The sequence below is a fragment of the Callithrix jacchus genome, chromosome 6 (assembly GCF_049354715.1).
Source record: "Callithrix jacchus isolate 240 chromosome 6, calJac240_pri, whole genome shotgun sequence".
Classification (NCBI taxonomy): domain Eukaryota; kingdom Metazoa; phylum Chordata; class Mammalia; order Primates; family Cebidae; genus Callithrix; species Callithrix jacchus.
Genome location: NC_133507.1, coordinates 67,533,551 through 67,559,812, shown reverse-complemented (window position 1 = coordinate 67,559,812; position 26,262 = coordinate 67,533,551). Strand labels below are relative to the sequence as shown.

The 26,262-nt window shown below is 35.3% G+C and overlaps 1 protein-coding gene and 1 long non-coding RNA gene across 2 annotated transcripts in view; one reads left to right on the top strand and one right to left on the bottom strand.

Moving 5' to 3' along the window:
* The window catches only part of LOC103793766 (uncharacterized), a 47,106-nt gene extending 39,981 nt beyond the window's left edge, over positions 1–7,125 (top strand). The window contains exon 3 of the long non-coding RNA XR_008482149.1: positions 6,873–7,125. This is a non-coding gene — a long non-coding RNA (uncharacterized LOC103793766). The remainder of the gene's footprint in view (positions 1–6,872) is intronic.
* Positions 7,126–11,795: 4,670 nt separating this feature from the next.
* GCG (glucagon) lies at positions 11,796–21,203 on the bottom strand. Its single transcript, XM_002749403.7, has 6 exons — positions 21,114–21,203; positions 18,093–18,193; positions 16,225–16,386; positions 14,411–14,548; positions 12,937–13,080; positions 11,796–12,283 (listed from the first exon to the last, which is right to left on the bottom strand). Exons 2-6 carry the CDS (start codon positions 18,182–18,184, stop codon positions 12,277–12,279), a joined length of 543 nt encoding a protein of 180 aa, XP_002749449.2. The 5' UTR covers positions 18,185–18,193; positions 21,114–21,203; the 3' UTR covers positions 11,796–12,276.
* Between the last annotated feature and the right edge of the window lie 5,059 nt (positions 21,204–26,262).

Here is a 26,262-nt window from a genome sequence, read left to right as displayed (position 1 = left end):
GCAATGGCATGATCTCGGCTCACTGCAACCTCTGCTTCCAGGGTTCAAGTGATTCTCCTGCCTCAGCCTCCTGAGTAGCTGGGATTACAGATGCCTGCCACAATGCCCAACTAATTTTTTTAGTAGAGATGGGGTTTCACCATGTTGGCCAGCCTGGTCTCAAACTCCTGACCTTAGGTGATCCATGTGCCTCGGCCTCCCAGAGTGCTGGGATTACAGGTGTGAATTACCATGCCCAACCAAGAATTTTATTTTTAATGGTGAGAGAAATTGAAATGAGACTGAAGACATGGAAATGTAGGGGTCAGCTTTGAAACATATGTGGACTAGTGGGCTCCTAAACACTCGCCTCTCAGAATATTATGCTATAATTGAACACCAATAGATAAAATGTAGTCTATGTGAGCACATATTATTCCATGAGTATTTGTGGTGGTGAGAGGAGCTGAGGTTTTAGAATTATAATCAGAATCACCAGCTATGGCTTCAAAATAATGAGTTATTATTACTCAATATTATCATTATCTTGTCTTCATGTTTATTTTATTATAAACTTGAAACATGATAGCTCTTTTACTTTTTCCTCTTTATTTTTATTTCATTTGTCATTTATTATGATACACTTGTGACATTCAAAAATGTATAAAGAATAATTAAGCCAGGCACTGTGGCTTACGCCTTTAATCCCAGCACTTTGGGAGGCCAAGGTGGGCAGATCACTTGAAGTCAGGAGTTCAAGACCAGCCTGGACAACATGGTGAAAACTTATCTCTACCAAAAATATAAAAATTAGCTGGGCATGGTGGTGCATGCCTGTAGTCCCAGCTACTTCGGAGGCTGAGTTGGGAGAATCTCTTGAACCTGGAAGGGGTAGGTTGCAGTAAGCTGAGATCACACCACCGTACTCCAGCATGGGCATCAGAGTAACAGAGTGAGACCGTGTTTCAAAAAAACTAAAACTAAAAATAAAATAAAAAGAATTATTTAATGAATACCCATATACTCACCACCGACCTTAAAATATATTCCAAATATGGTAATGATCAGTACCTGTGCCCTGGTGCCCCCTTCTCCCCTGCACTCCCAACCACAGATAGCCCACTGTCCTGAAATTTGACTTCTTTCTTTCTCATGTATATTTACTTTTAATACTTAAATTACAAGGACTCTAATTTACCTAATGTAGGATCTCAGCTACTTTACCCAACTGTCGAAACCAAAAACTTAGGCCTAATCCTTGTTTCATCACTTTTCTTATCCTGGGGTGTGTTGGCACTGGTCTCACCTACTGAGAAGAGGCAGTTGTGCACATCTCCCAAATCCACGTTCAGTTTGGGATTGTCATGGTGGGAGTAGTTACATGATGGGAATTGGCAAATACTACAAATCAGGGATCTTCCCTGACCCTCCCAGAATGGTCTGTTAGATGCTTACCTACACAATACTGCCCACCACTCATCTTCCACATCCAACTAGTTCTGTTAGTTATCCTCCAGATTGTATTTCGAGTCTGCCCACTAATGTCAGATCTATTGCTACATCCTTGACCAAACAATTATTAACTTTTTCTGTTTTTCTTTAATTAAGAAGTTTCAAACACAGACAAAAGTAGAGAGGATAGCATAATAAACTCCTCTACATCACCTAACTTAATAATTATCTACATTTTGCCAGTATTGTTTTATTTATTCCCCCTCCCTGCTTTTTATTGTTGTTGTTGTTATTAGAGAGAAACTAGAGTAATTGAAAAAAATTTCCATATTATTTCACTCAAATTCTTAATATTCATATCTAAGTCTATATCAGGATATTATTACTCTCTAACAAATTAATGGTCATTCCTTAATATTATTAACACCCAAATTATTTTCAGATTTCCCTAATTTTAAAACAATGCCTTTCTGCAGCCTTTGGTTGCTATATTTTTACTGTAACAGATTCTTTCCTTTTTTTCTTTTTTAAAAAATTATTTGATAAACTTGATAATTTATCCTATAGAGTATTACACATTTTGCATTTAGTTCACACATTCCCTAATATTCTTTTTTTTTTTTTGAGACGGAGTTTCGCTCATTACCCAGGCTGGAGTGCAATGGCACGATCTCGGCTCACCGCAACCTCCGCCTCCTGGGTTCAGGCAATTCTCCTGCCTCAGCCTCCCAAGTAGCTGGGATTACAGGTGCGCGCCACCATGCCCAGCTAATTTTTTGTATTTTGAGTAGAGACGGGGTTTCACCATGTTGACCAGGATGGTCTCGATCTCTTGACCTCGTGATCCACCCGCCTCGGCCTCCCAAAGTGCTGGGATTACAGGCTTGAGCCACCACGCCCGGCCCCCCTAATATTCTTTATTAACTGATATTCAGATTAAGAGTTTCTATTAGATGCAAGTTCAAGTTTTTAGGCAGCACTAGCTCAGGGTGGTGGGTTCTAACACATCACATCATAATTAGTATATTCACATATTGCTAGTCTGATCCATGCATAACCCAGTTCCACACCAGTTTTTCACCTAATAGTTTTAGTATCTTTTGATGATAATTCACTGGATTCAGTTTTTTCTTTCAGATTGCAAAATGGTGATTTTTCTCATTCTATAATTTTATTTTCTATTTTTTAGCTAGGTTTCTATAGAAAAATCTTTCTCTCATCAACTATTTAGTTACTCTGAATAATAATTGTTGCAGAAAAGGAATAACAAATGCCTCTCTCTTTTCCTATATCTGTCATTTTTTAGAGCAACGAGTTGGTATCTCAGCAATCATCAATTGTAATAAATACTTTTTATAAAAAAAAAGCTTTTCTAGGCCAGTCACAGTGGCTCAGACCTATAATCCCAGCATGTTGGGAGGCCCAGGTGGGTGGATCACCTGAGTTCAGGAGTTTGATACCAGCATGGCCAACCTGATGAAACCTAGTCTCTACTAAAAAACACAAAAATTAGCTGGGGGTGGGGGCGGGGTGGTGGGCACCTACAATCCCAACTCAAGAGGCTGAGGCAAGAGAATGATTTGAACTCAGGAGGTGACAGTTACAGTGAGCCAAGATTGCACCACTGCACTCCAGCCTGGGTGACAAGAGTGAAACTCTGTCTCAAAAATAAATGAATAAATAAATAAGCTTTTATAGAAACATATTAAATCTGAAGAGAAGTTGAAAAAATAGCATAATGAATACTTATATGCTATTCACATTCTAGGTACACCAGTTGGTAGCACTGTCACATTTGTACAGGCTCCTTCATTGGCCTTTGAGCACCTCCATGTTTTCTGGCACCACAAGATATTCCAAACTCAGCTTGTACTGTACATGTCTTGGAAGATTCAAGCATTTCTCCAAGCTGCCTTTCATTTTTTTACAGGGATTTTTAAACCCAAATTAGTGTGTGTGTATTTGTGTGTATAGACATATATTCATGTATATGTATGTCCACAAATAAGCATATATTGAATATACGTTTATACTAATATCACCAATTCAAATCCACATAGCACTTACTCTCACCTTTCCTATTCCACGTATGTTTCTCCCTTCTCCCTTTCTAACAAACTCAATATATTTACTCATTTGTTCTCTCCTTCACCACACATGAAGGAGTTTCAAAATTAGTATATCAATAATATTAGTAAAAACAAAACTTATCTTTATAAGCTGATACTCATTCTTTTTTTCTAATGGCTACATAGTTCCCCATTTCATAAACATATCTTGATTTGTTCGATCAGTATCCTATGGATGGTGATTTTGATTGTTCCTCATTTTTCACAATGAATGATCAATATCTGCAAAGAATAACCTTGTGCATATGTAGTTTTGAATGCTTGGATGTGTATCTTTACGGTGAATTTCTAGAATTGCGGCTACTGAGTAGTTTTGGCAGAGTGTCAAATTCCCCTCCCTGAGCAGTTACTACATTTTGTATGGTCATCTGCACTGTTTGGAAGGCTCTGTGTACTGACAGGCTTGTCAACAGAAGTTATTGTTAGGTTTTTGAATTAGAAATACTATCTCATTGTAGTTTTATTTATATAGGCTTATATAGTTTTATTTGTATATCTAAATGCATTTATTAAGGCATAATTTAGTTTATCTATCACAAAGTACAGAAGTCTTAAGTGTTAATTTTGTTGTCTTTTGATAAATGTATGGTCTTGCCCAGGTTATCCACACCCCAATCAAGATATAGAACATTTCCATCATTCCAGAAAACTCTTTTATTCTCATTTCTACTCAGTTCCACACTTCCTTCTCCCAGAGGCAACCATTAAACTATTCTATTACCACTGCTTAGTCTGTCTTGTTCTTAAATTTTATATGCATATAATAATGTAGTATGTCCTATTTTGTATGTGGCTTCTTTTCTGCAACTTGTTATTTGTGAGATTTATCCCTGTTGTTGCATGTCTTATTGCAGTACAGTAGTCTATTGCATGAATATACAATTTTTTTTACCCATTCTTCTATTGATGAACATTTTGGTTGTTTCTAATTTTTTTCGCTGTCATGAAGGCCACTGAGAACATTCTTGGTTCAATCAATTAATCATTTAATTTTATTGATGTAACTTGATTTATTCAGCAAGTATCTTACAGATGGCGATCTGGCATGTTTACATATTTCTGTTAGTATATATGTATATATATGATAGGTGTATATTTAACTGTATAGGAAATTGCCAGTTGTCCTAAGCAGGTGTCCAATTTTATACCATCACCAGGAGTATATAAGACTTCCAGTTATTCCACATTTTTAACATCATTTAGTCTGCTGCCTTATGCAGATTTAATATGAGTATATAATGCATTAATTATATTTTACTGACACTTTATAATGAAGAATAGGTCTTGATTTTTGTCAAAGGTCTATGCAATATGGGTGAAGTTAATAAAAAGTTTCTGTTTAGTTCTCTTAATATGGTAGATTACATTAATGGATCTTCTAATATTGAAACACCCCTGACAATTTTAGAATATGTTACATTTGGTCATAGTGGATCATTAAAAATTTTAATATGCTATTAAATTATAGTTTCTGGATTTAAGAATCTATATTCATAAGTGAAATTAATCCATTTATTTATCTTTATCAAGTTTAGGTATCAATGTTATACTCAGTTTATAAAAAGAGAATGTTTTTTGTTCTGACCTATGAAACAGTTTATACAGCATAATTACCCATTCTTTAAAAGTTTAGTAGAGGTTACATAGCAAACCATCTGGACCTGGCACCTCTTTATGAGGTAACTCTTTTCTCCATTTCTTCTATGTAAATTGGTTTATTTAAGCTTATACTCTCCACTGGTATACATTTTTTAAAGTTACATTTTGTAAAAACTTTTACCAATTTCTTCTAGATTTTCAAATACATTTGTTCAGCATTTCCAATAGTCTACTTGTTTTGATTTTTTTCTGTTTCAATGGTTGTTTCCCAGTTCATTTTAAGTATTGTTGGGTCATTTTTTTTTCCTTGCTTAGGCTGGCTAGTAATTCTCTCTTTTGTTGTTTCTTTTCAGAGAATAATTTTTATTTATTAGTGCTGTTGTTTTTATTTTGTTTTCTACCCTTTTTTACTTTTATTATTTCCTTCTGAGAGTTTAAAAAATCATAAATGGGTTTTGAATTTCAACAAATGTGTTTGCTTCACTTATTAAGACAATCATATACTTTTATTCTTTTTATTTCTGTCAATTGCATCAATTGTTTTGCAAATCACAAATCAGCTCAGAATTTCTGGAATGCACCTCGTTTATCTTTACTGTATTATTTTTATATATTACTGGATTTGATTCTTTGATGTTTATATAGGATTTTTCATCTATGTTCATGAGTTAGATGGGTCTGTTGTTTTCCTTTCTTGTAAAATCTGTCAGATTTTTATATTACAGTTATCCTGGTTTTATAAGCTGAGAAGTATTCCCTTTCTTTCTTGGTATATTTTCTTCCTAAGATGTTTAGAAGAATTCACCTGGAAAACCATCTGGGCTGGAGGTTTTTTTGCAGAGAGATGTTTAAAATAACAGATCCAGTTTCCATAATAGATAAAGGGCTATTAAAATTTTTCTATTTTTTCATCTGTTTTAGTAACATTTTTAAAATTATTTTTTTATTTCATCTAACTGTCAAATTTATCAGGCATATAACTGGTATGTAATATATTTTTATTACCCTTTTATTGTCCATAAGATTTTTAGAGATATCACCTTAATTATTGATATTAATATTTTTCTTATTTTTTTTACTAGTCTTGCTAGGAATTTATTAATTTTTTTTATTCAAAGAACTAACTTACAGTTTTTAAAAAATTTTTATGATAGATTTTCCCTACATTATTTTTTCCTCCTCTTTATTTCCTTTCATTTGCTGTCTGAGATTAGTTGTCCCTTTTTTCCCAAACTTTTGGCGTAGAAGTTTTGCTATTGATTTTTCAATTTTTTTCTCTCTTATCATTGCATGTATAGCAATACTTTTCCTCTAAAAACTATATTAGTTAGATTTCAAGTTTGAATTTTATTGCATCTGCATTATTATAGAGTACAAAAGTATTTTTTTTAATTTTCTTTATGATTTCTTGTTTGACCCGTGAGTTATTTAGAAGTTATTGTCTAATTTTAAGCAGTTGTGAATTTTAAGATATCTTTTGTTATTGATTTCTAGGTTAATCCCATGGTGGTTAGAGAGCATAGTATGAATTATTTCAATCTTTGAAATTTGTTGAAATTTTAAAATCCAGCATAAACTCAATCTTGGTAAATATTATTTGTGCACATTGAAAAAAATGTTCATTTTGTTGTTATTGGGTATGATTTTGTAAATATTGTTTATCTTGTTGATTGTGTTTATTGAATCTTACAGACTTTTCTGTTTTCTTCACAGATATTAAACAAATTGTTTAAGTCGTCCACTATGATCACAGATTTGTGAACTTTAAAAAAAATGCAGCCATTTTAAACCTCATCTACTTTTAAAGCTATGTTATTTGTTGCACAAATATTTAGAATGATTATATATTACTGGTGAATTTATTCTTCTATCATTTTGAAATGTTCTTCTTTATCTGTAGAATGCTAATTTTTAATAAGTCTACGTTCTGATATTAATATAGCCACATAAGCTTTCTTGTGTTAGTATTTGCATGTTATAAATTCTAGAATCTTTTTATTTTAATCAATCTTAATTTTAATGAAGACATACAAGAATTTTTATGTCTTTATATACATACTTCTTGTAATTGTTGATTGAATGTTTCTACTCAGTTGGATGACCTGAGTCTTCAGTTTGAATATTTAATACACTTATCTTTAGTTTACAACAAAATGTGTTTAGTTTTATTATATTTTGGATTATACCTGCCATTTTACTCTGATTTCTGTTTGAACTAGAGTTGATCCTCATTATTTACAGATTTCATATTTGCAAACTCACTAAAATTTATTTGTAACCTCAAATCAATACTCAGAGCACTTTCATGGTTACTCACAGACATGTAGAGTGGTGAAAAACTTAAGTCCCCCAATGCACACAATTCCAGCTGAGAGAGAAAAAAGGTGTCACTTTGCCTTGTTGTTTCAGCTCTCATATGATAAATAAGTGTCCTTTAAGCAGTCAGTTCAGTACTACTTTTTCACATTTTCGTACTTTGGTGATTTCTGTTTAAAAATGGCGCCTGGCTGGTTGCGGTGGCTTTTGCCTGTAATATCAGCACTTTGGAAGGATGAGGCAGGCAGATCACTTGAACCCAGAGTTAAAGACCAGCCAGGGCAACATAAGGAAATGCAAAAGTTATCTGGCTAAGGTGGTGCACACCTGTAGTCCCAGTTACTTGAGAGGCTAAGGTGGGAGGATCACTTGGGGCCAGGAAGTTAAGGCTGCAGCGAGCCATGATTACGCCACTGCACTCCAGCCAGGTCTTGCCTGGGTAACAGAGCAAGACCCTGTCTCAAGAAAAAAAATAAAAAGGCTCCCAAGTGTAGTGCTGAAGTTGCTATCTAGTGTCCGAAGTGCAAGAAGCAGCTAAATTTGTGGCTTCATGAGATGACTACTGATTTCTAAAAGCATAGTGGATAGCACTGTTTTGAGGTTGAAAGCTAAAGAACGGCATACGTTACCCAAGGTCAAGCAAATGTTAAACCCTTTGCAGCTAGTACTGGCTTCTGTATTTTAAAAGGTGATACAGCATGAAAAGTGTTAAATTTGCAGATAAATGAGGCAGCTTCTGCAGATTAGGAGACTGCAGAAGAATTTTTAAAATACCTGTTAATGCAAAATTTAAAAAATTCTGCATTATGTAGGGAAAAGGTTATGTGGAAGAGCAGATTTTCTTTTTATTTAGTGAAAAATCTCTAATTCTTTATTTGAAACAATGTAATAAAAAATTAAAAACACTCAGGTGACTCTAGAACATAAAAGCAAAAAAACTTGCAAAATTTGCAATAAAGTAAAAGGAAAACAAACCAGCAAATACTGTATACTCAGTCTCAGCAGAAAGGGAATAATTGCAATGTAAAATGCTTGAGTATTCCTAATTTCACCTATCAAATCATATTTTTTTCATGTGATTATGACAAATAATCCAGGGATGTTGACCAACAGCCTGCAATGAACAGGTCACCCCACAGCACAGAAACTATGTAGCAAAAATGTTAACACTGGGGAGTTTGAAGAGCTGTTCTGTCCAGAATATGTCCAATCTTAATGCATATGTGATTCAACTGGGGGATCTCATTCAAATGTAGATTCTGATATGGGACTTTTAGGATGGGTCCAGACATTCTGTATTTTGTAACTGTGTCCCTGTGGATGTTGATGCTACTTGTCCTGTTGTGTGGTCCACTCTTTGAAGATCAAGGCTGTGGTCTCGTATTAGAGTCACATAGAAATATTTTGAGGACTTCTCCAGCAAGAATCCTATCACATTTCATATTCAAATATATGTTTTGAACATTTTTAAATGCCTACCTCCTCATTTTCTATTAACAAAAGATTATATGTTTATTCCACCTGATTCCTTTACTCTTTCATGTTCATTATTTAATCTTAGTCTACAATTAAGGATATAAAATGTCATACCATACAAGTATTATGCTGAATGTTCTTCAATAATTCTTTTTTTTTTTTTTTTAACAGAGTTTCTTTCTTGTCACCGAGACTGGAGTGCAATATGGCAATCTCAGCTCACTGCAACCTCTGCCTCCCAGGTTCAAGCGATTCTCCTGCCTCAGCCTCCTGAGTAGCTGGGATTACTGACGCCCAGCACCACATGCAGCTAATTTTTGTATTGTTAGTAGAGACGGGGTTTCATCATGTTGGCCAGGCTGGTCTCAAACTCCTGACCTCAAATGATTCATTTGTCTCGGCCTCCTAAAGTGCTGGGAGGGATTACAGGCATGAATCTCTGGACCTGGTCTCTTTTTTGTTGAATGCTTTACTTATATTCCATTCTGAGGGAGTCCAAGGTTCTGGAAACCCGCTTGAACTTGAATCAGGCTAACACATCCCCATACTACAAACATGACACTCAATGAAATTAGCCCTGGGTATTTCAACTCTGACTATGGAAACATGCCTTTTAATTTTAATTGTCTATACCATATTCATTATTTCCCTTATTCTTACAATAGGATCCTAAATTTTCTATGGGATCCAATATATCCAGCTGAGAGACATTTCCCAGCCTCCTTTGTAGCTAGGATGGGTCATCGGACACATTTTTGGCCAACAAGACATAATTGAAAATCTACTCGGTATTTTTGGGGAATGTTTTACTTTCTCTAAATTGGTACATCCCCTTGCAGATTGTTAGTTCTCCTTTCCTACATGTCTTCTTCTTGTTTTTGCCTTTATCTTCTTCCTCTTTCTCCGTCTTCTCCTTCTTTTCCTTTTGTGTCTTCCCTGGAAAGCAGAGCTAGAGATGGAGCAGCCACATTTCAATCTGGAGTTACCACTGGAGGAAAGCCATGTTAGTGATGGCAGAGTAGAAAGAAAAAGACTAGGAGCTATCCCTGACATGTTTACCTTTGGTCTTCTTGCCTCTGGGCTTCTGATTTTGTGAAACATATTACCCTTTTATTAGTTTAGTCTCTGTTGTGGGGTTTATATTACACACAAACACAACACCTAACTGATATAGTCTACTTAATTTCTACACTTGAATAAATCCTCACTCACTTCCTTAGCTTCCTTTCTCAACGACATCTCTTCGTTTGCATCTTGAACTTCAGGACAGATTTATCTAGTTCTGTTTTTGACCCTTGGTACTCTTTTGAGCTTGATTCACATTCACTGTCTTATGCTTCTCCCTTCCATTTACCTCTGCTATGTGCCAATTTTCTTAGTGGACTACTTTCTCTCCTTTGTATGAGCGCACCCTGGATTTCTGAGTGCTGGTGCATCACTGTGTATGTTCTGAGGTGTTCTCAAGGTTTTGACTTTGGTTTCCTGAAAACACACACACACCCCGCCCCTGCCACATGCATGCCTGCATGAACACGAAGGTATATATTCAGTTTCCAGATCAAATTTTAGTTATAAATAGGACATTTTAGGCCACCTGTGGATAATTGGTGTAGGGGTGGTAAAGACAACACTTTGCACAAACAAAACATACTGAACATCTGAAAGTTACCTTGAACTCCTTCAGTGAGAACTGTGAAAAGTATTGTACTTTTATCTTACCAGTTGAATACTTTAACAATCAACATAGCCATCTTCTCCTTAAAAAAGTAAGAAAATGAACAAACAAAAACCCTCCCATGAGAATATATTTGTGTAGCCTGTGAGCCTCCCTCATTGAGATGTTTTGGAGGAAGATATGATGGTTTTGGTTTTGGAGAAGCTGACAGACATAATTTTGATACTTATATTGGTCACTTCTGCCCTGAGCTGCCCCGTGGCAACCATTTTAGGATGAATACTTCAGGCTGCTATTTTTACTGAAATCTCATTATAAGGCAAAAATACAGTTATAGTCAAAGACTTCTTTAAGGAATGATGATGATTGGACAATTTTAACTTTATATTTTCACATGAGGAACTTAGTTCCAGAAAGCATATTTGACCTGCTCAAAATCCTACAGCTAGCAGTAGCCTTAGTTAGACAACTGTGGTCTTAAGATAGCTATCCATTTCAGGAAAAGCTCATCACTAGGTAAACGAGTGAGGGTGATTATTACAGGTATTAGTTCAAATTCACTACTGCTGATCAAAGTATATAAGTAATTTGCAAATGTGGGAGCACTATAGAGATAGAGAAAGAGAGTTGGCAGTGCTGAATACAGCAAAGAAATGTCTCAGGCTTGTCAATCACCATCAGACTGTCCCAAGATACTGGCATTGCAGGATAAAGATAACAGTAAAAGGCATGATGGGAAATCTCAAATGCCTGTAGGTTCGGTGTGCAAGTAAAGTGGGCCAGAGGTAAGTTCCTTGATGTCTGCCTGCATTATGTAGGTGGGGTGTGTGCGCATGCATGGGTGTGTGCTGGAGCATTACATGAGCCGGGAACACCCGATCCTTTAGTAAGAGGCAGGTGCTACTTAGCTATAGGATAGACTTGCCTTTTGGGTCTAATATTGACTGATGACCTACTTTTTCAAGAGATGCTAAAAATCAATAGTTTTATATGAAAGACCCTGGTTTTTCAATGTTGGCTCAAAATGTTAAAAGTTCAGTGCAGCCATTTGAAGCATGAAGTCATGTCTGTGCACAAGATTTGACTTACAGGCTTCAGCTTAGCAAGCAGGGGTGCATGGAAGGAGTGAGGCATGAAAAAGGGGGGAATAAAGAGAAAACAGACAATGATAAAGAAGCTTGAAAATTTTATTTGATTGTGTCTTGCTTAGATACACTGAAAGCTGGTCATTTTTAAGACAAAGGTTTCAAGAAGAAAGTTATCTTTCCAGTTTCACCAATTTGGCTGTCAGTTATTCGCTTCTCCTATTATTATAATTCAGATATGTCATGATTGGAATAATTTACATTTACAAATCATATCATAGAAAAATAATTTCATTGCTAAAGGTAAACAGGTTGGGGTACTTTATCCAAAATAAGAAGAAAACAGAATCTAGCACTTTTATATTTTAAAGCTGATATTTTAGCAATATTTTGACAAAAGCTTATTTCATTTATAATTTTTGGCTATGCAACACTGAAAGAAAATTTATTTATTGGCATGCAAAGCAATATGGCCTTAGAATACACCTCTTAAATTTACAGGACTTAACATTTCAAACATCCCAAGTGGCTAGCAGGTGATGTGGTGAAGATGATCTTGAATAGTTTATTTCCTAGAGATTAAAAAAAGAAAATTATTTAACATAATTATAATAATAAGATGATATAGTTAACTTATCCAGAAAATATTTCAATGAATTATTTTGATAAAAGTTGCTTATTAATCTCTTCGTCTATAAATCCCTCTGTCCTATGGACTCTTAAAATATTTTCATTTAAAGATTATTTATCCTAAACTCTGCCCATCAAAGCAATTAAAGATTTATAAATAATTATTTAAAAAATCAAAATCCATCAATATAGGTATTTCTGGTTTCCAGTTTTTACTACTCCTCTTATAAAGTATGTAATATTGTATATACCTCATTTTACCTTTGTGCTAAAATTTCAGCATACATAGCAATTTTTGATGTGACAATATGTGAATGATATAACATTTCCAATGTTTGATTTCTATCTGTGTTTCTAGCTTCTTGATTCTAATAGACAGTAAATATTTCTGGAATAAATGAATAAATGGATAAAAACTATAATGATACAAAACAAACATAATGATGTACTCTTACAGGACTTAAACATGCATAATTATTTCTTATATGATGAGATATTACAGACTTTCCCCCTACATGGAGAAAAATTTGTAGTAGTATGACAGTCAGTATTTGTGAAAGCTTGATGGTTTTTGAATTAACTAAAAGGCAATCACCTGTCAGTGATTTTGGTTTGAATCAACCAGTTTATAAAGTCCCTGGCAGCAAGATTATCAAGGATTGTGTTCATCTCATCAGAGAAAGAACCATCAGCATGTCTGCGGCCAAGTTCTTCAACAATAGCGACCTCTTCCGGGAAACTAAGAAATAAGGGTTAAATTTGGCATTTGATTAGACATTTTAAATAAACGATCACAGATTTTCTACACGGATAAGATGCACAAGTGTCTTGAGGAAACAATAAAGGATTATGTTTATAGAGGGCATATTATGAAACACCTGATGAAAACCCATGTGAACCACCGGAAAGAGAAAGTAGCAGAGCTAAGATCTAATACTAAACCTGCATACTTTCATGCCCTTTTCAATCTTCTAGGTTGTTTCAAAGATTTTAGTATATTGACAATACAGAAACTATTATTGAGATCATTAATTTGTCTATAATTTAACAAAATATATCGTATCCTACAAAACCAGAGATTGTTGGAACAGCCTTGCAAAATGCAGTAAGGGGTTAAAGCTTCGTCTGTTTTAGATTTTCTTTCACTGGTTTACCATTGTAGAATTTTTGGTATCCCTTTAAAACACTACAAAATATCATCAAAAGTAAGAAACTATTTTACCATTGGTTTTACAAGTTTGATTGTTAATGTTTTAAAAAAACAACTATTATGCTAGTTCTCTTTCATCTTGAGATCTCTAAGTTTCAGTAAGCTTGTTTTAAATCGAATTTAAAAATCAGAGTTGAACATAAGTTCTCTGTCTCTCATATTTCAAATGCCAATAAAAACAATCAGGAGAAAACGAGAAGGTTTAGGGGTCTGTTTGGTTGTGTTAAGGTCCAAGCAGGCAGTTCATGGTCTTGGTTGCATTTTCAACTTTGATTATTTAATAAATATCGATCTGACAACCCCATACAGAATTAGATATGTAGTTAAATATGTGGATGCCTTTACCTATCTGTACTTTGCGTATCATTTTATCAATGTCTTATGTTTGGTCACTCTCAGTCTTTACCACATTTTTATCTGAATATTTATCAACACATAAATATATGTTGATCACACATGTGAATATTTAAAGTTAAGCTTGAAATATTACATGTTTTCTTGAAATATTTGAAGTTTTCAGCACTGTTCCTTAGTAAACAGTCCTAGTTTAAACTTGTTTCAGTGTAGTTATTAAAAACACCCTGTTTACTCTCAGAGGTGGCCTGGTTTGGCTAAATATTTAATACATCATTATCATACAACTATAAGGGGGATAAAAATGTAACCTGTTTGGCTCTATTGTTACCCAAAACGAAACAGACTTGACTTTTGCATACTGTTTCTCATCAATAGGAGTTATTTCCTTACTTTGCAAGACTATACTAATTGCTTCTATAATTCAACTCCATATATAGATAACTGTAGTCTTAAATTTTCTGCATCAAGGCAAAAAATGTCAAATAAGAATGTACAGACTTACTCTCGCCTTCCTCGGCCTTTCACCAGCCAAGCAATGAATTCCTTGGCAGCTTGGCCTTCCAAATAAGAACTTACATCACTGGTAAAGGTCCCTTCAGCATGTCTCTCAAATTCATCGTGACGTTTGGCAATGTTATTTCTGAAAGAAATGTGAAAGTTAATTTGAAGATCTGTCTCTTTGGCAATATGGTTCTCACCTATAAGCAGTGGCAACTTTGGGTTCAGGATTCTATGGAGAGGGGGTTAGGGAGTTTAGGAGATGAAGTTTGCTAGGGGATTTGTCGTGAAGCTACGTTAATGTTCTGGATTGAAGACTGGTGGAAGAGGGCAAATAACAATTAGTGGGCTAAAGCTCCCTTTCCCTTCCCAGCATACCCATCTGCAATCCCCAGCTTACATATGCCATTGGTTATTAAAACTGCCTTACCTTTGACTTTAGTCTCAAGAGATACAGGCTATACATTGTGCTATGTGACTTGCAAGCAAGGCAGCTGTTTGTTATTAGTAAATATGGGGTCAGCATTAGTTAATTGATTTGAGGGAAAGCAAAAGACCATCTTGAATTGTCACCAAAAGGACCACATGATATTGGATTAAAGAAAATGTATGATCTGCTAGTAACAAGGTAAGCAAAGAAGATGACCCCATATCAACATCAAGAGTGTGCAGAGCGCCATGGAGGTGAGCTGTCAGCTGCTGTCAGCGTCTCGGGCACATATTACCCCATATCACCTTATCTTAAAGGCATAGCCAACACTGCCTGAGTGTGAGGATTGCTTTACATTAATTTACCAAATTGTGGCATTCCCATTCTAGAAAATGAGGACAGTTGTTTTCATTTTTATAAATTTGTGATTTCTCACTTTTCACTGTAGTCTTTAACAGGGACGTCTCCCGTTGTCTGCTTTGACCATGATAGCCATCTTCCTGTGCTTGTGCCCTTTACTTTGGGAACCTTTGGTTAGCAATTCTATGTTGCCCATTCCTCCTGCTTGCTCCTCCTTCTCTCTCTGTCTCTCTCTTTTCCTCCCCCCCACTTTCTTACTCTCGCTTTCTCTGTTCTCCATTCTATCCAGACAAATCCATGTCCTTTTCCTGATTTTTAGATATCTTCAGCTACTTTCTATGCATAACTCCCTTCCCCTTGTGGGCCACCCTCCAAAAAAATTGTGAAATTCCACCATCTCTGTGAAACCCTTGCAGTTAATTTCCTCCAGTAGCCTAGATGCAGCAAAAAACCCAACACTCGTCAAAGAAAATCCAACATTAAAATGTATGCCTCACGATAGGCTTGTGTTCTTATTTGCTGCCTTCTCTCTCTATGCTGTGTAGCTAGGCTGTAATTTTAAATGCATGTCTTGGATTTTATTCTAAAGAAAAGGAATGCATCTGTTTCCATTCCTTACCCTTGGCTAGGGGATAATTTTAATGTTGGGTTTGAACCCCACAAGAGAATGTTATATTTGCTTGATCTTTTGGTAAAAATTAGATTGGTGACCTCGTAGGTCCACAAAAGTAAATTTTCACTTTAAGGGAAATCAGTAAGCTCGTAAATATTGCTAGGACTACCACTGGGAAAATAATTTAAAGTCTATGTCACACTGGAGATTGAGTAAGTGGTTTAGAGGGGTGCAGGTTAAGACATTCAGAGGCATAGTACAGAGGAAAGCATCCCCAACCCTGAAAATCTTCAAAATTCTAAGAGCTTATGGGCACTGTCTTATGTTGAACGTAAGAACTTAATAATGTCAAGAGAAATTTTAGACCTATTTAATACATTTATGTGCAAGTTTTGAATCAGGTTTAGACTCCTACCTGTTCCTCTTGGTATTCATCAGCCACTGCACAAAATCTTGGGCACGCCTGGAGTCCAGATACTTGCTGTAGTCACTGGTGAATGTGCCCTGTGAGTGGCGCTTGTCCTCATTCATTTGATCAGGATCACTCAGAGGGTCTGTCTGGGAAGCTGAGAATGATCTGTGAAGAACAGTCATGGGTACAACATAAATCTCTCTTCAAGAGTAGACTCACTTGAGAAGCATCTTCACTACAAAATACAAGACCATATAAAACAAAAAGGCCCAGCTACTCAGGAGGCTGAGGCAGGAGAATTGCTTGAACCCAGGAGGCGGAGATTGCAGTGAGCCGAGATTGCACCACTGCACTACAGCTTGGGCGACAGTGCGAGCAGGACTCTGTCTCAAAACAACAACAACAACAACAAAACAAAACGATAAGGCAGGCATCCAGAGTATTTTGGTAGGTAGTGTAGACAGATCTTCCTTTGCTTGTCATGAGAATCCCATCGTTTTAGTATAGTTGCATACATTATTATTCTGAATTCTAGTAACATGTTTCTCAACTGGCTTCTTTTTTTCTGAAATAGGATTAAATAAATCTTTTTCTACTAATTAATCTACTCATGATTATGCTAATAGTGACAGAAGAGAGTAGTGACTTGAATATTTTAGAAGAGTGAAGAATCCCAAATCATTTCTTTGGGCAGCAGATTTATGTTTCCAATTTTGTTTTGCCTATATTAATATGAAAACAGCACAATTATCTAGTTATATGGTGGCTAATAGTGGAAGGAAGACAATTAAAAGTTCAAAGAAAGGCAAGAAAAAGGACACTTGCTAATTTGAAACTGTATTATGAGTAATCCATATGCCAGCAATCAACAGTTGGTTGGCATGGTAAATACATGAGAAAATAGTCAATGTAATTAATAGTTAGAAACGAGATACTATTTTTACCTACGAAATTAGCAAAGGTTGAATACTGAGGAGGATATTATGATTCTATACTGCTGATGAGAGTGTGCATGTGTATGAACTTTCTGGAAAGCAAGTTGGCAAGGTATTATAAAGGTTTAAACTCATTCAGACCATTGACACAGTATTTCTACAACTAGAAACCTATGTGCAAAAAAATAGTAAGAAATGTAGGGAAAGTGTGTATATAAAATGTTGTTTACAACATTCTTTGTGGAAGAAATGTGAAGACCTCTTAAGTGTCCAGAAGAAATAGTTAAATAAATATATTGTATGTTTATGAGATGAAATAGTATGCAGCTATTAAATATCATGTTTAACATATTTTTAAATAATAAAATTGTATCATAAAACAATGTTAATATATTAAGAATGATACAAAGCCATATAATGAGCCGAGAGACATTTATGTACAGTTTACATAAAACACAGGAAAGTAATATACCAAATTTGTTTACTTTGAATAGTTTTCTTTGGACAGTAGAATTTTAAGTTCTTAATATTTTTTGCGTATTTTTTGTAATTTCTGTCAGGAACATGTATGGCTTTTACATTTAGCAAGAAACAATGTTATTTTTAAAAGGAAGAAAAAAGAAAATGGTTTATGTGAATAATTGAAATAATCTATTATGCAGTGTGTGAGTAATGAATTGATAGATAGGATCATCTGAAGATTTCAAAGAGCTATAATTTCCCATGTAACATGTTTTTCAACATTTCTCACCCCTTTGGTTATGAAAAACACATACTCTGATCTACACTCCAACAAAGTCTGCTTTTATCACGAGGATACTTTAAACATTTGGTCATGGTGCAGAATATTTACTGAGACCCTATTCACTAATCATAGTTTCACAGGCTTTATTCTAACCATATCACTAGGTTAGTTTGAGACTATGGATTTAATACCTGGATTTCTCCTCTGTGTCTTGAAGGGAACGTTGCCAGCTGCCTTGTACCAGCATTACAAACAATCCAGCCACAAAGTAAATGCTTTTCATTTCTGCTGTCTGTCAGAACACAGAGTGGGGGTAGGGTGAGGGGGACAAGCAAGCATTTTTTAAACGTGTCAGTCTACATTAGTTAGATTTGATTAGATAAATATCATAAGCAGAAAGAAAAAGCCAGTGTTACCAGTTTTATTCTGATTATATTTCCACCTTAATTTTAAAGAGTAGATTATATTTTTCTCCCTAGATTTTTTTGGAGGCAAAAACAGAATACAAAAGATGCATTCCACCATTAAGCTGTTTCATTAATGTAGGGACATTTCTGTTTAATAATTAGAAGGCTCATTTCCAGACTGGAAATTAAAATGTCCACAATCAACATTTAAAATACCCACTGTAGATGATACGCTACATATGGTTAGCCTGAATGGCACCTTATCCATCATGCCACCCCCCTCACTATCAGTCTGGCTTTCAATTAATAGTCCTTCACTTCCAAGCATTTACATTATACTGCATTTCAACCATCTTAAAGCAGCCTCAGGCTACAACTTGGCATACCAGCTGTCGGTTCAGATGTATTATTCATTTATATTTTAAATAGTGTAACTTGGTCTAGACTTTGTAATTATAAAGCGGCCAACAGATTTGAGGTATTTTAGGGTGCTTTGACCTGTTCTAAATTAAAGGGAAAAAATTATTTTAAAGACAAGCAATTTGCAACAAGAACTAATGCTTCTGGCAACCTGAACAATCACAACTAAAAAACTAAGAGATTACTATCTAAAAGAAAATGAGAGCTTTCTTCTAAAGTCATAGAAGTCCTCAGGTCGTTTTCTAATTGGACTTAGATGAGGACATGTAATTCACTGCTGGTGACACTATAGACTTGGTTATAGGACACACCTGATAGCTTATCCTTGTGTCACAAGCAGATGCCTTGAGAAGCCATAGTATGTTAAGGACGTGACGATGCAGTGTGGATGGGGACTGGGACCAACATGAATGTGGGACAAAATGTCCCCACAGAGCAAGCTCTTCTATTTTCTGAATGGGAACCTCAAGTTCAGTATTTGTTATGGATCTCTGCTACTTTGAAACCCAATAGTGTTTCATTTGAAAAGTGGGCATTTCAATCCAAGTTTGATTATGTTTATCCATAAATAATTTGAATGATTATTTTTAGCAAATGACATTTGGTTTGGAATAAGGATTTTACAAATACCATCATTTTAAACTATCAATCTTTTCCTTCACATCTTAGCTGTATTCACTATCTATCTCTGGCACTAAAACATAGAGACTGGAATACCTTCAGCAGTAACATCTTTCTTTGAAATATTAAGGTTTTTGTAGACTGAATGGATGTTTAGACAAAGGAACATAATAGGAATTATATATTTACCCTTTTTCATTCATCAACTTTAAATTACCAATTTGACATTTTGCCGTGCTTCAGTTTAACCAGTTAGCAGACTTTGGAAACCTTGCCATTTATTTAGGTAGTGTCTTCTGATTATAACTCTCAATTGTTATATCCATGCTTTCAGAAATATTTAAATATTAAGTAAACACTTCTTTTTAAAATTATACCACTGTGGGAAAGTTCTTATAAAAGACTGAGTGCTGTCAATTTACTCTTAAATAACTCAATTCACCCAAAGTCCTAAGCATTTTGTAGTATCTCCTATTATGTTCCATTAAGGCAGACTTAGAGCAGGAGGTATTCTGCCACTTCAGGAGCTGATGGAAGAAAGAACAGCTATACACAACATAAACAAGTGAGAGTTTTGTATCTAATAATATTACCAACAATAAATGACTTCTTCTGAAGAAGGAACTGACTTTAAAAATCTCACTTATTTGATTTTGAAAGTCTACCAAATTGTGAAAAAAAGAATAGTTAATTAAATGTTTGAATACAATTGCTGGGAAAGTAAATATTTATGTTATTTTAGTATCAAAATCCTACTCAATAAGAAAATAATTTCCACTTAATTTCCCCCTCATTAGGTTTAAAGAGAGGCTGCAGTTTTGTAAGAACTACAAATTTCCACTTAAATTTGAAGGAAAATATGGTAACAATAATAAGTAGGATGTCTTACAGAAAGATTAATCTTAGATCTAAAAAAGAAGACATATATTCTATCCCCAAATATATTGGCATCATAGTCTACATAAATACTTTTTTAAACTGGTTAGCTCATTTTATCTAATAGGTCTTCAGTTTGTATGGAAAAATATACCACTTAATCATTTACTACATCGAAGATCTTTGTAAATTTGTTTTTTGTCTTTGGGAGCTTAATCTAAAAAGACAAACTAAAATTTTATTCCAGAGAGTAGCCATTTTAGATTTTATTACTATTTGTCCTTAATACACAGTAAATAGTTGTTAATCTATGGCTTCACTCAGATCCATCCAAAGAAAACCCCAAAATAGATGATACTTGTTCTCTGCACCAAATATGCTATGTTGCTTTCATGGACTTTGATTTTTGATAGATGTCTGAAATTTGAATATTTGAAAGATGATATTGATTTTGCTCTTTTGGAAAACGAGAGATTTTAATTGGTAAAGAGCAATTTCTATTATAGCCTCCCTAATGGACACATTTCTGCTTACTTTAAAAGGCGCCTTCTGTTCAAAGTAGTATACACATCTATCAAATCCAAGAAAAATATTTATTCTTCAAAATGTTACCAATTATTTTAAAATACAATTCTCATAACAGTTAAGTCTTATAACAAGTGCATTCATCTTTGTTTTTCTTTCTAGTTCATATTTTTGCATGGGAGTATTTTTCCAACTCGCTTTGTGGCTTCGCTGTATTAAAGTACACATAAACTCATTTGATATAACTTTTTCATCTCAGTTCCTCTCTGTGTACAGAACAACATTTTAATTTATAATACTTTGATCCCTTAAAAATACTTAACTGTCCCCAAAACAGGCTTTACAATTTTGTAATCATCTTACCTTCCAGTAGTGTGCTGTGGAACAGAGCAGGTGAAGAGAGAGCAAGCCCTCTTTGGGAACTTTTGATGTGCTCTGTGTCCTGAGCTCTGCACTTCTGCACCAAGGCACACTGCTTTTATATACTCTCCAGCTCTGTTTAGCTTCACAGATATTACGCTGACAATATAAATTTCTCATCTGTAAATAATGAGTTTTTGTTACAAATGATTTCCCTCGCCCACTCACTTTACTCATCTGCATTCTATGCCTGTATTGGGTGAGAGACCTCAGAGACCTGGAAACTTTTTAGATACTCTTAGAATGGAAAGAGCAGTTTGGAAATTCACCTTCCACTTTCAGTCATGCATGAAAATCACTTAATTTCTTAAAGTGAATTTTGATGTTGAAGACAAAAGACCTTGAAATTACATAGCCCATGGCCAGCCTCGGTTTGTGCATGGCCTCATTTGATGTTCTTACAAGTCTTCTGGTTTACTACCTAGCCACAATGAATTTACCTGAATATAGCAATAACTTTAGTCATTCATCTATCTAAATAAAGGTCATTCATTCAACACATACTTATTAAAAATCCTCTTTTCCTCACTACATGGAATTTATTTATGTTATGTTTGTGGGAAATTTAAGGATGTTGATTAAGTCCCAATGTGTCCTGTTTTAATAAATTGAATTAAGGTGAAAGGATGGAGCAAAATGAAGATTGAACATCCAAGATAGCTAATGTTAACAGGGAATAATCTGGTATATTTTTCCTCCTAATGTATATTTAAAATCTAATTTTACTGATAAGAGAGTGGGGTACTAAGTTACAAAAGAATGATATATGAAGAAAACTGTTGCAATGAGATGTATGCTGTCGTGTTTCCTGAGTTTTATGTATGACTGGCCACATAGACCTTTAGTGATCTGTAAGATCCAGCAGAAATGATTCTGGTCACTGCAGAGAAATAGAAAAATGGTCAATAATCTGGGCAGACGGCATAAGAAGTAGTGTCAGCATAATTTGATTTTAGTTTTGCTGCTATTGATCACCTCTGTGACCTTGGTCAAGTCACACACTCTCTTTGTGCTTCTGCCTTCTTATTTGTAAAATGAGAGGGGTTGGTAAAAGTCTCTTCTAAAATAAAAATTTTATTCCATGTTGCAAACTCATCACAACATTTCCTAACTAGATTCTAATATAACCAACCACATGATGTAACTGATGACTTGTATGGAGGTAAATCATTGAGGCACCTGGAGAAATATTCCAAATGAACCTAATTGTTCAGTTTGTGCATGAGACCAACGTTTGAATGTACAGCTACTTACAGGCCATAGAGATCAGTTCCAAATCAGACTAGGAGATCTCACTGAGGTGTTTTTGTGCTGGTAATTATTGATGCTAGAAAGCCTTGCTATAAACAAAGTGTGGTCCAAGGACCAGCATCATCTTGGAGCTTGCTAGAAATGCAGAATCTCATGCCCATCAGAATCTGTATTTTAACAAAATCCTCGGGAAATCTGTGTTCATATTAAAGTTTGAGAAGCACAGCTGCCTAAAATATCCATCTCACTGTACCTCCTCATTGTTATTGCTGGTGTCTTGATCTGAGGCCTGCTTCTTGGCACTACCAGCAGAGGGGGTGAAAGAGCAGAGAAAGGTGTTACGCCTCAGGTCAGTCTAGAGATTAACACTTAGAAATAAATACTCTAATATCTTGAAAGAGTGGATTGATTTAATATATGATTACATTGTCTTTCTGGCTACAATCTTCATGCGACTATTAGCTGTATTTTTTAATTGTTTTGGCAGATTCCGTTCAATTTCCCCGTTGTCTATTTGAGTAGATGTTTCTGTCTGTCTCTGTGTCTCTGTCTCTCTTTTTCCTTTTCAGACTCTTCTTGTTTGTGAAGCAGCCCTAAGAAAGAAGATCTGCAGATGATGTATATAAAACCCTCAACATAGCACTGGCCTCTCAGTAATTATCCTCTCCCAATATTTAACTACCAAACATTTTTCTTCCCCTCCACTCAACTTGCTTCCGTTATTCCAGAAGTGACATCCCAAGTTGTTCCAGAAAATTTCTTGTGACTTTACCTCCAGCCCACTGACACTAATTCCTAGGTTCCCTAGTACAATAAGGATGTGTATCCCGAAGATGTATAAGCAATAAGAACCACATTGAACCATGCACTGTTCTCCTTTCTAGGAGGGGCAGGTCAGGCTTCTTCATGGACACTGAATTGTCAGAAATTAAGACAAAAGTCAAGTGCAATTTGGACTTGCAGATCTTCTTCCAATGACTGTTCCAGCATGAGCCTCTACTTGGCCTGTTCCCATCAATACAGTTATTCCGTGATTTACACGTGAGGCAAGGAGAGGGGTAGCCCTATATTTATATGATTAGTATCATATATGATTTCTTTATGATGTTTACTACTAAGGACAGTTTCCACAGATTTACAATCCGTGCAGTTGCACGAGGCTGCATGCTTGTGTTAATGCTTTTATCATCTTGAAATTCTTAATAATTTACACAAAACCGTGTCTTGTGGGGTTATTACATGTTTATTTTCTGTAGCTGCTCAGAATACTTAGGTAGGAATATTTGAGAATGGCAAAGATCCAGGTTCACAGTGTGCTGTGGTGGGAAGTCTATGGGCAGGGAGAACTCTCAGGCATTGCTTGTGGGAGTACAAAATGTTAACTATTTTGAAAAGAAATTTGGTAATATTTATTAATGCGACAAATACCTACCGTTTTTGGCCCAATAAGGCTAAGGCACTATTCTGAACATTTATCTCACATATATTGCTATGTAGCTATGTAATGGTGTAGGTACAAGGTTGCATATAATAGTAACAGGTTGGAATTAATCCAAGGGGCCAGTAATAGAACACTATTTAGGGGGAAAAAAAAGAACGCTCTCAATTTACGGATATGGAAATACTCCAAGATATGTTGTTAGTCGAAAACAGGAAAGTGCAGAGTGGGTATGTAGTAGGCTACCTTTTGTTTTAGAAGGGAGAGGGGCAGAAATACATGTATATTTTTCATAATTGCATGAAAACATTGGAAAAGACAAAAAACTGATGAAAGTGATTACCTGTAGGGTGTAATGTAAATTAGTGGGGTGCATGTGGACAGGGACAGGATGCAAAGTATACTTCTATAGATATACCTGCTATATGGTTTGGATTGTTTGACCATTTGATTGAATTACCCATTCAAAACAAACAAAAAATATAATTTAAAAAGGAATGACAGTACAACTACTTTGGAAAAAAAGTTAAAAACTTTAGAGCTAAACGTACCATCACCCTTTGACCTAGCAATGTGCTTCAGGATAGTTTATCCAAGAGAAATGAAAGCATACATTCACAAAATGACTTGTAAAAATGTGTTCAAAGAAGGTTTATTTACAATACTTAAAAACTGAAAACAACTGAACTATCCATCACCAAGAGAAAGAATACACAATTTGTGATATGGAATTCATACAGCAACAAAAATTAAGCAACAGCTGACTTGGGCAGCAATGTGAATGCATTTGCAGACATTATGCTGCATAAAAGAAAATGGACATGAACAACTTTCTACTGTATGAATCCATTTATAGAAGTTCAAGAACAGGCAAAACTGATGTCAAAAAAAAAACCCCTCAGAATTGTGGTTGTGTCTTGGAAGAGGATGGGAGAGGATTGCCTAAGAGAGAACTTTCTGGGGAGTTAGAAATATTCTATACTATGATAAGGGTAGGTTTTACCAGGTTTGTCTTATTATCAAAATAGTACAGCTGAAACTCGTGATTTTTAATTTATGTAAATTTTACCTAAAAGGAAAAAAAAGAATAGTTAAAATAAAAGAAGTCTGAAATGTGGGCGGAGGTACAGATGAGGCAACCATGGCAAAATACTGATGATAACTGTTGAAGCTGGCTGGTGGATAAACAGGGTTTATTGTGCAATTCTGCTTATTTTATTTATATTTGAAATTTCCCATATTTAAAAGTTAAAGCCATAATCAAATGATAGTGGGGATGGGGCATTAGCACCAATTGGTCAGTTACTTTGGAAACCAAAGAGGGACTTTTCAGTGACTATGGATTAGCTAGGTAAAATAAGTGAACTTCATTGACACATGGTGGCAACGACCCTGGTTGAAAAACAGTAGCATAGGCCAGAGCCAAGACAATGAAAAAACAACTGCAATGAAGGCGGAGAGAGGGAGCCACCACACAGAGGTAATGGAATCAAAATCACTGCTCCTGTCTTCCCAGTGTTATTCAATACCCGTCCCTAGGATTTGCCTCAGCTCTGTTTGACAAAACTGCAGTAGTGACCAGTCAAGCTTTCCTGATATGCTTGAGGTCCATTTTTGATTCTTGGGCAGTATTTGAATACGCTGTGCTATAGTCTGGCAAGAGCACACTGTATTAAGATACCATCCAAGGGTTGGCAATGAGGGTCTTCTGAAAATAGGTGTGAACCTTCAAAAGAGCAAAGAAAAGTTATGTATAGCATTTGAGGAAAAAATTGTTATTGATTAGTTTTAGCTTTGAAGATAAAACCATCAAGAGCCACTTAACAAGAGCATTTGAAAAGTTAGAAATTGAGTACATACAATATAATAACCAGATGTCCTTCACATCTCTATGGGTGATTTAATGGGCTCAGGGATCCAGGGATAATAAAAGAAGAACTTCCAGGGGAAGTTCTGAGTTTGCCAGAGGATGTGAGAAATACCCTTCCTGAAAGATATTTAAAAATCAGTTCATGACCCCATCCATCTGGAAGGATTCTGAGGAAGCCTGCTGGGGTGGGGGAAAGATTCAGTAGTAAGATCAATGGACAGTCTTCCTGCCCTGAGGCTCCGAGACCCTGCAGACAGCCTCCTCACAAGTCTGTGCAGAGGACTGTGTGGCATCACGGCTTTGCATTCGTTGATTTTATCTTTTGCAAAATCCCTGGTATAATGAGATGTTTAAAATTGTTCTAAGTTTCAGTTGTTATTTTTATTCCTAAAGGGAACAAGAGAGAGAGAAAGAAAACAAAATCATATTTGTACAAAAGAATCTTATCTCATAATTTACAAGCAGAATATATATTTATATGTATAAATACATATATATCATTGAATACATGTGTTATGCTACTATTTTTCGCA

Coding starts and splice junctions, on each gene's coding strand:
- GCG (XM_002749403.7), bottom strand. CDS start 18,184: ATGAAAAGCATTTACTTTGTGGCTGGATTGTTTGTAATGCTGGTACAA. Junction 16,387..18,092: donor GACACAGAGGAGAAATCCAG/GTATTAAATCCA, acceptor TGTTCTTCACAG/ATCATTCTCAGCTTCCCAGA. Junction 14,549..16,224: donor ATGAATACCAAGAGGAACAG/GTAGGAGTCTAA, acceptor CATTTCTTTCAG/AAATAACATTGCCAAACGTC.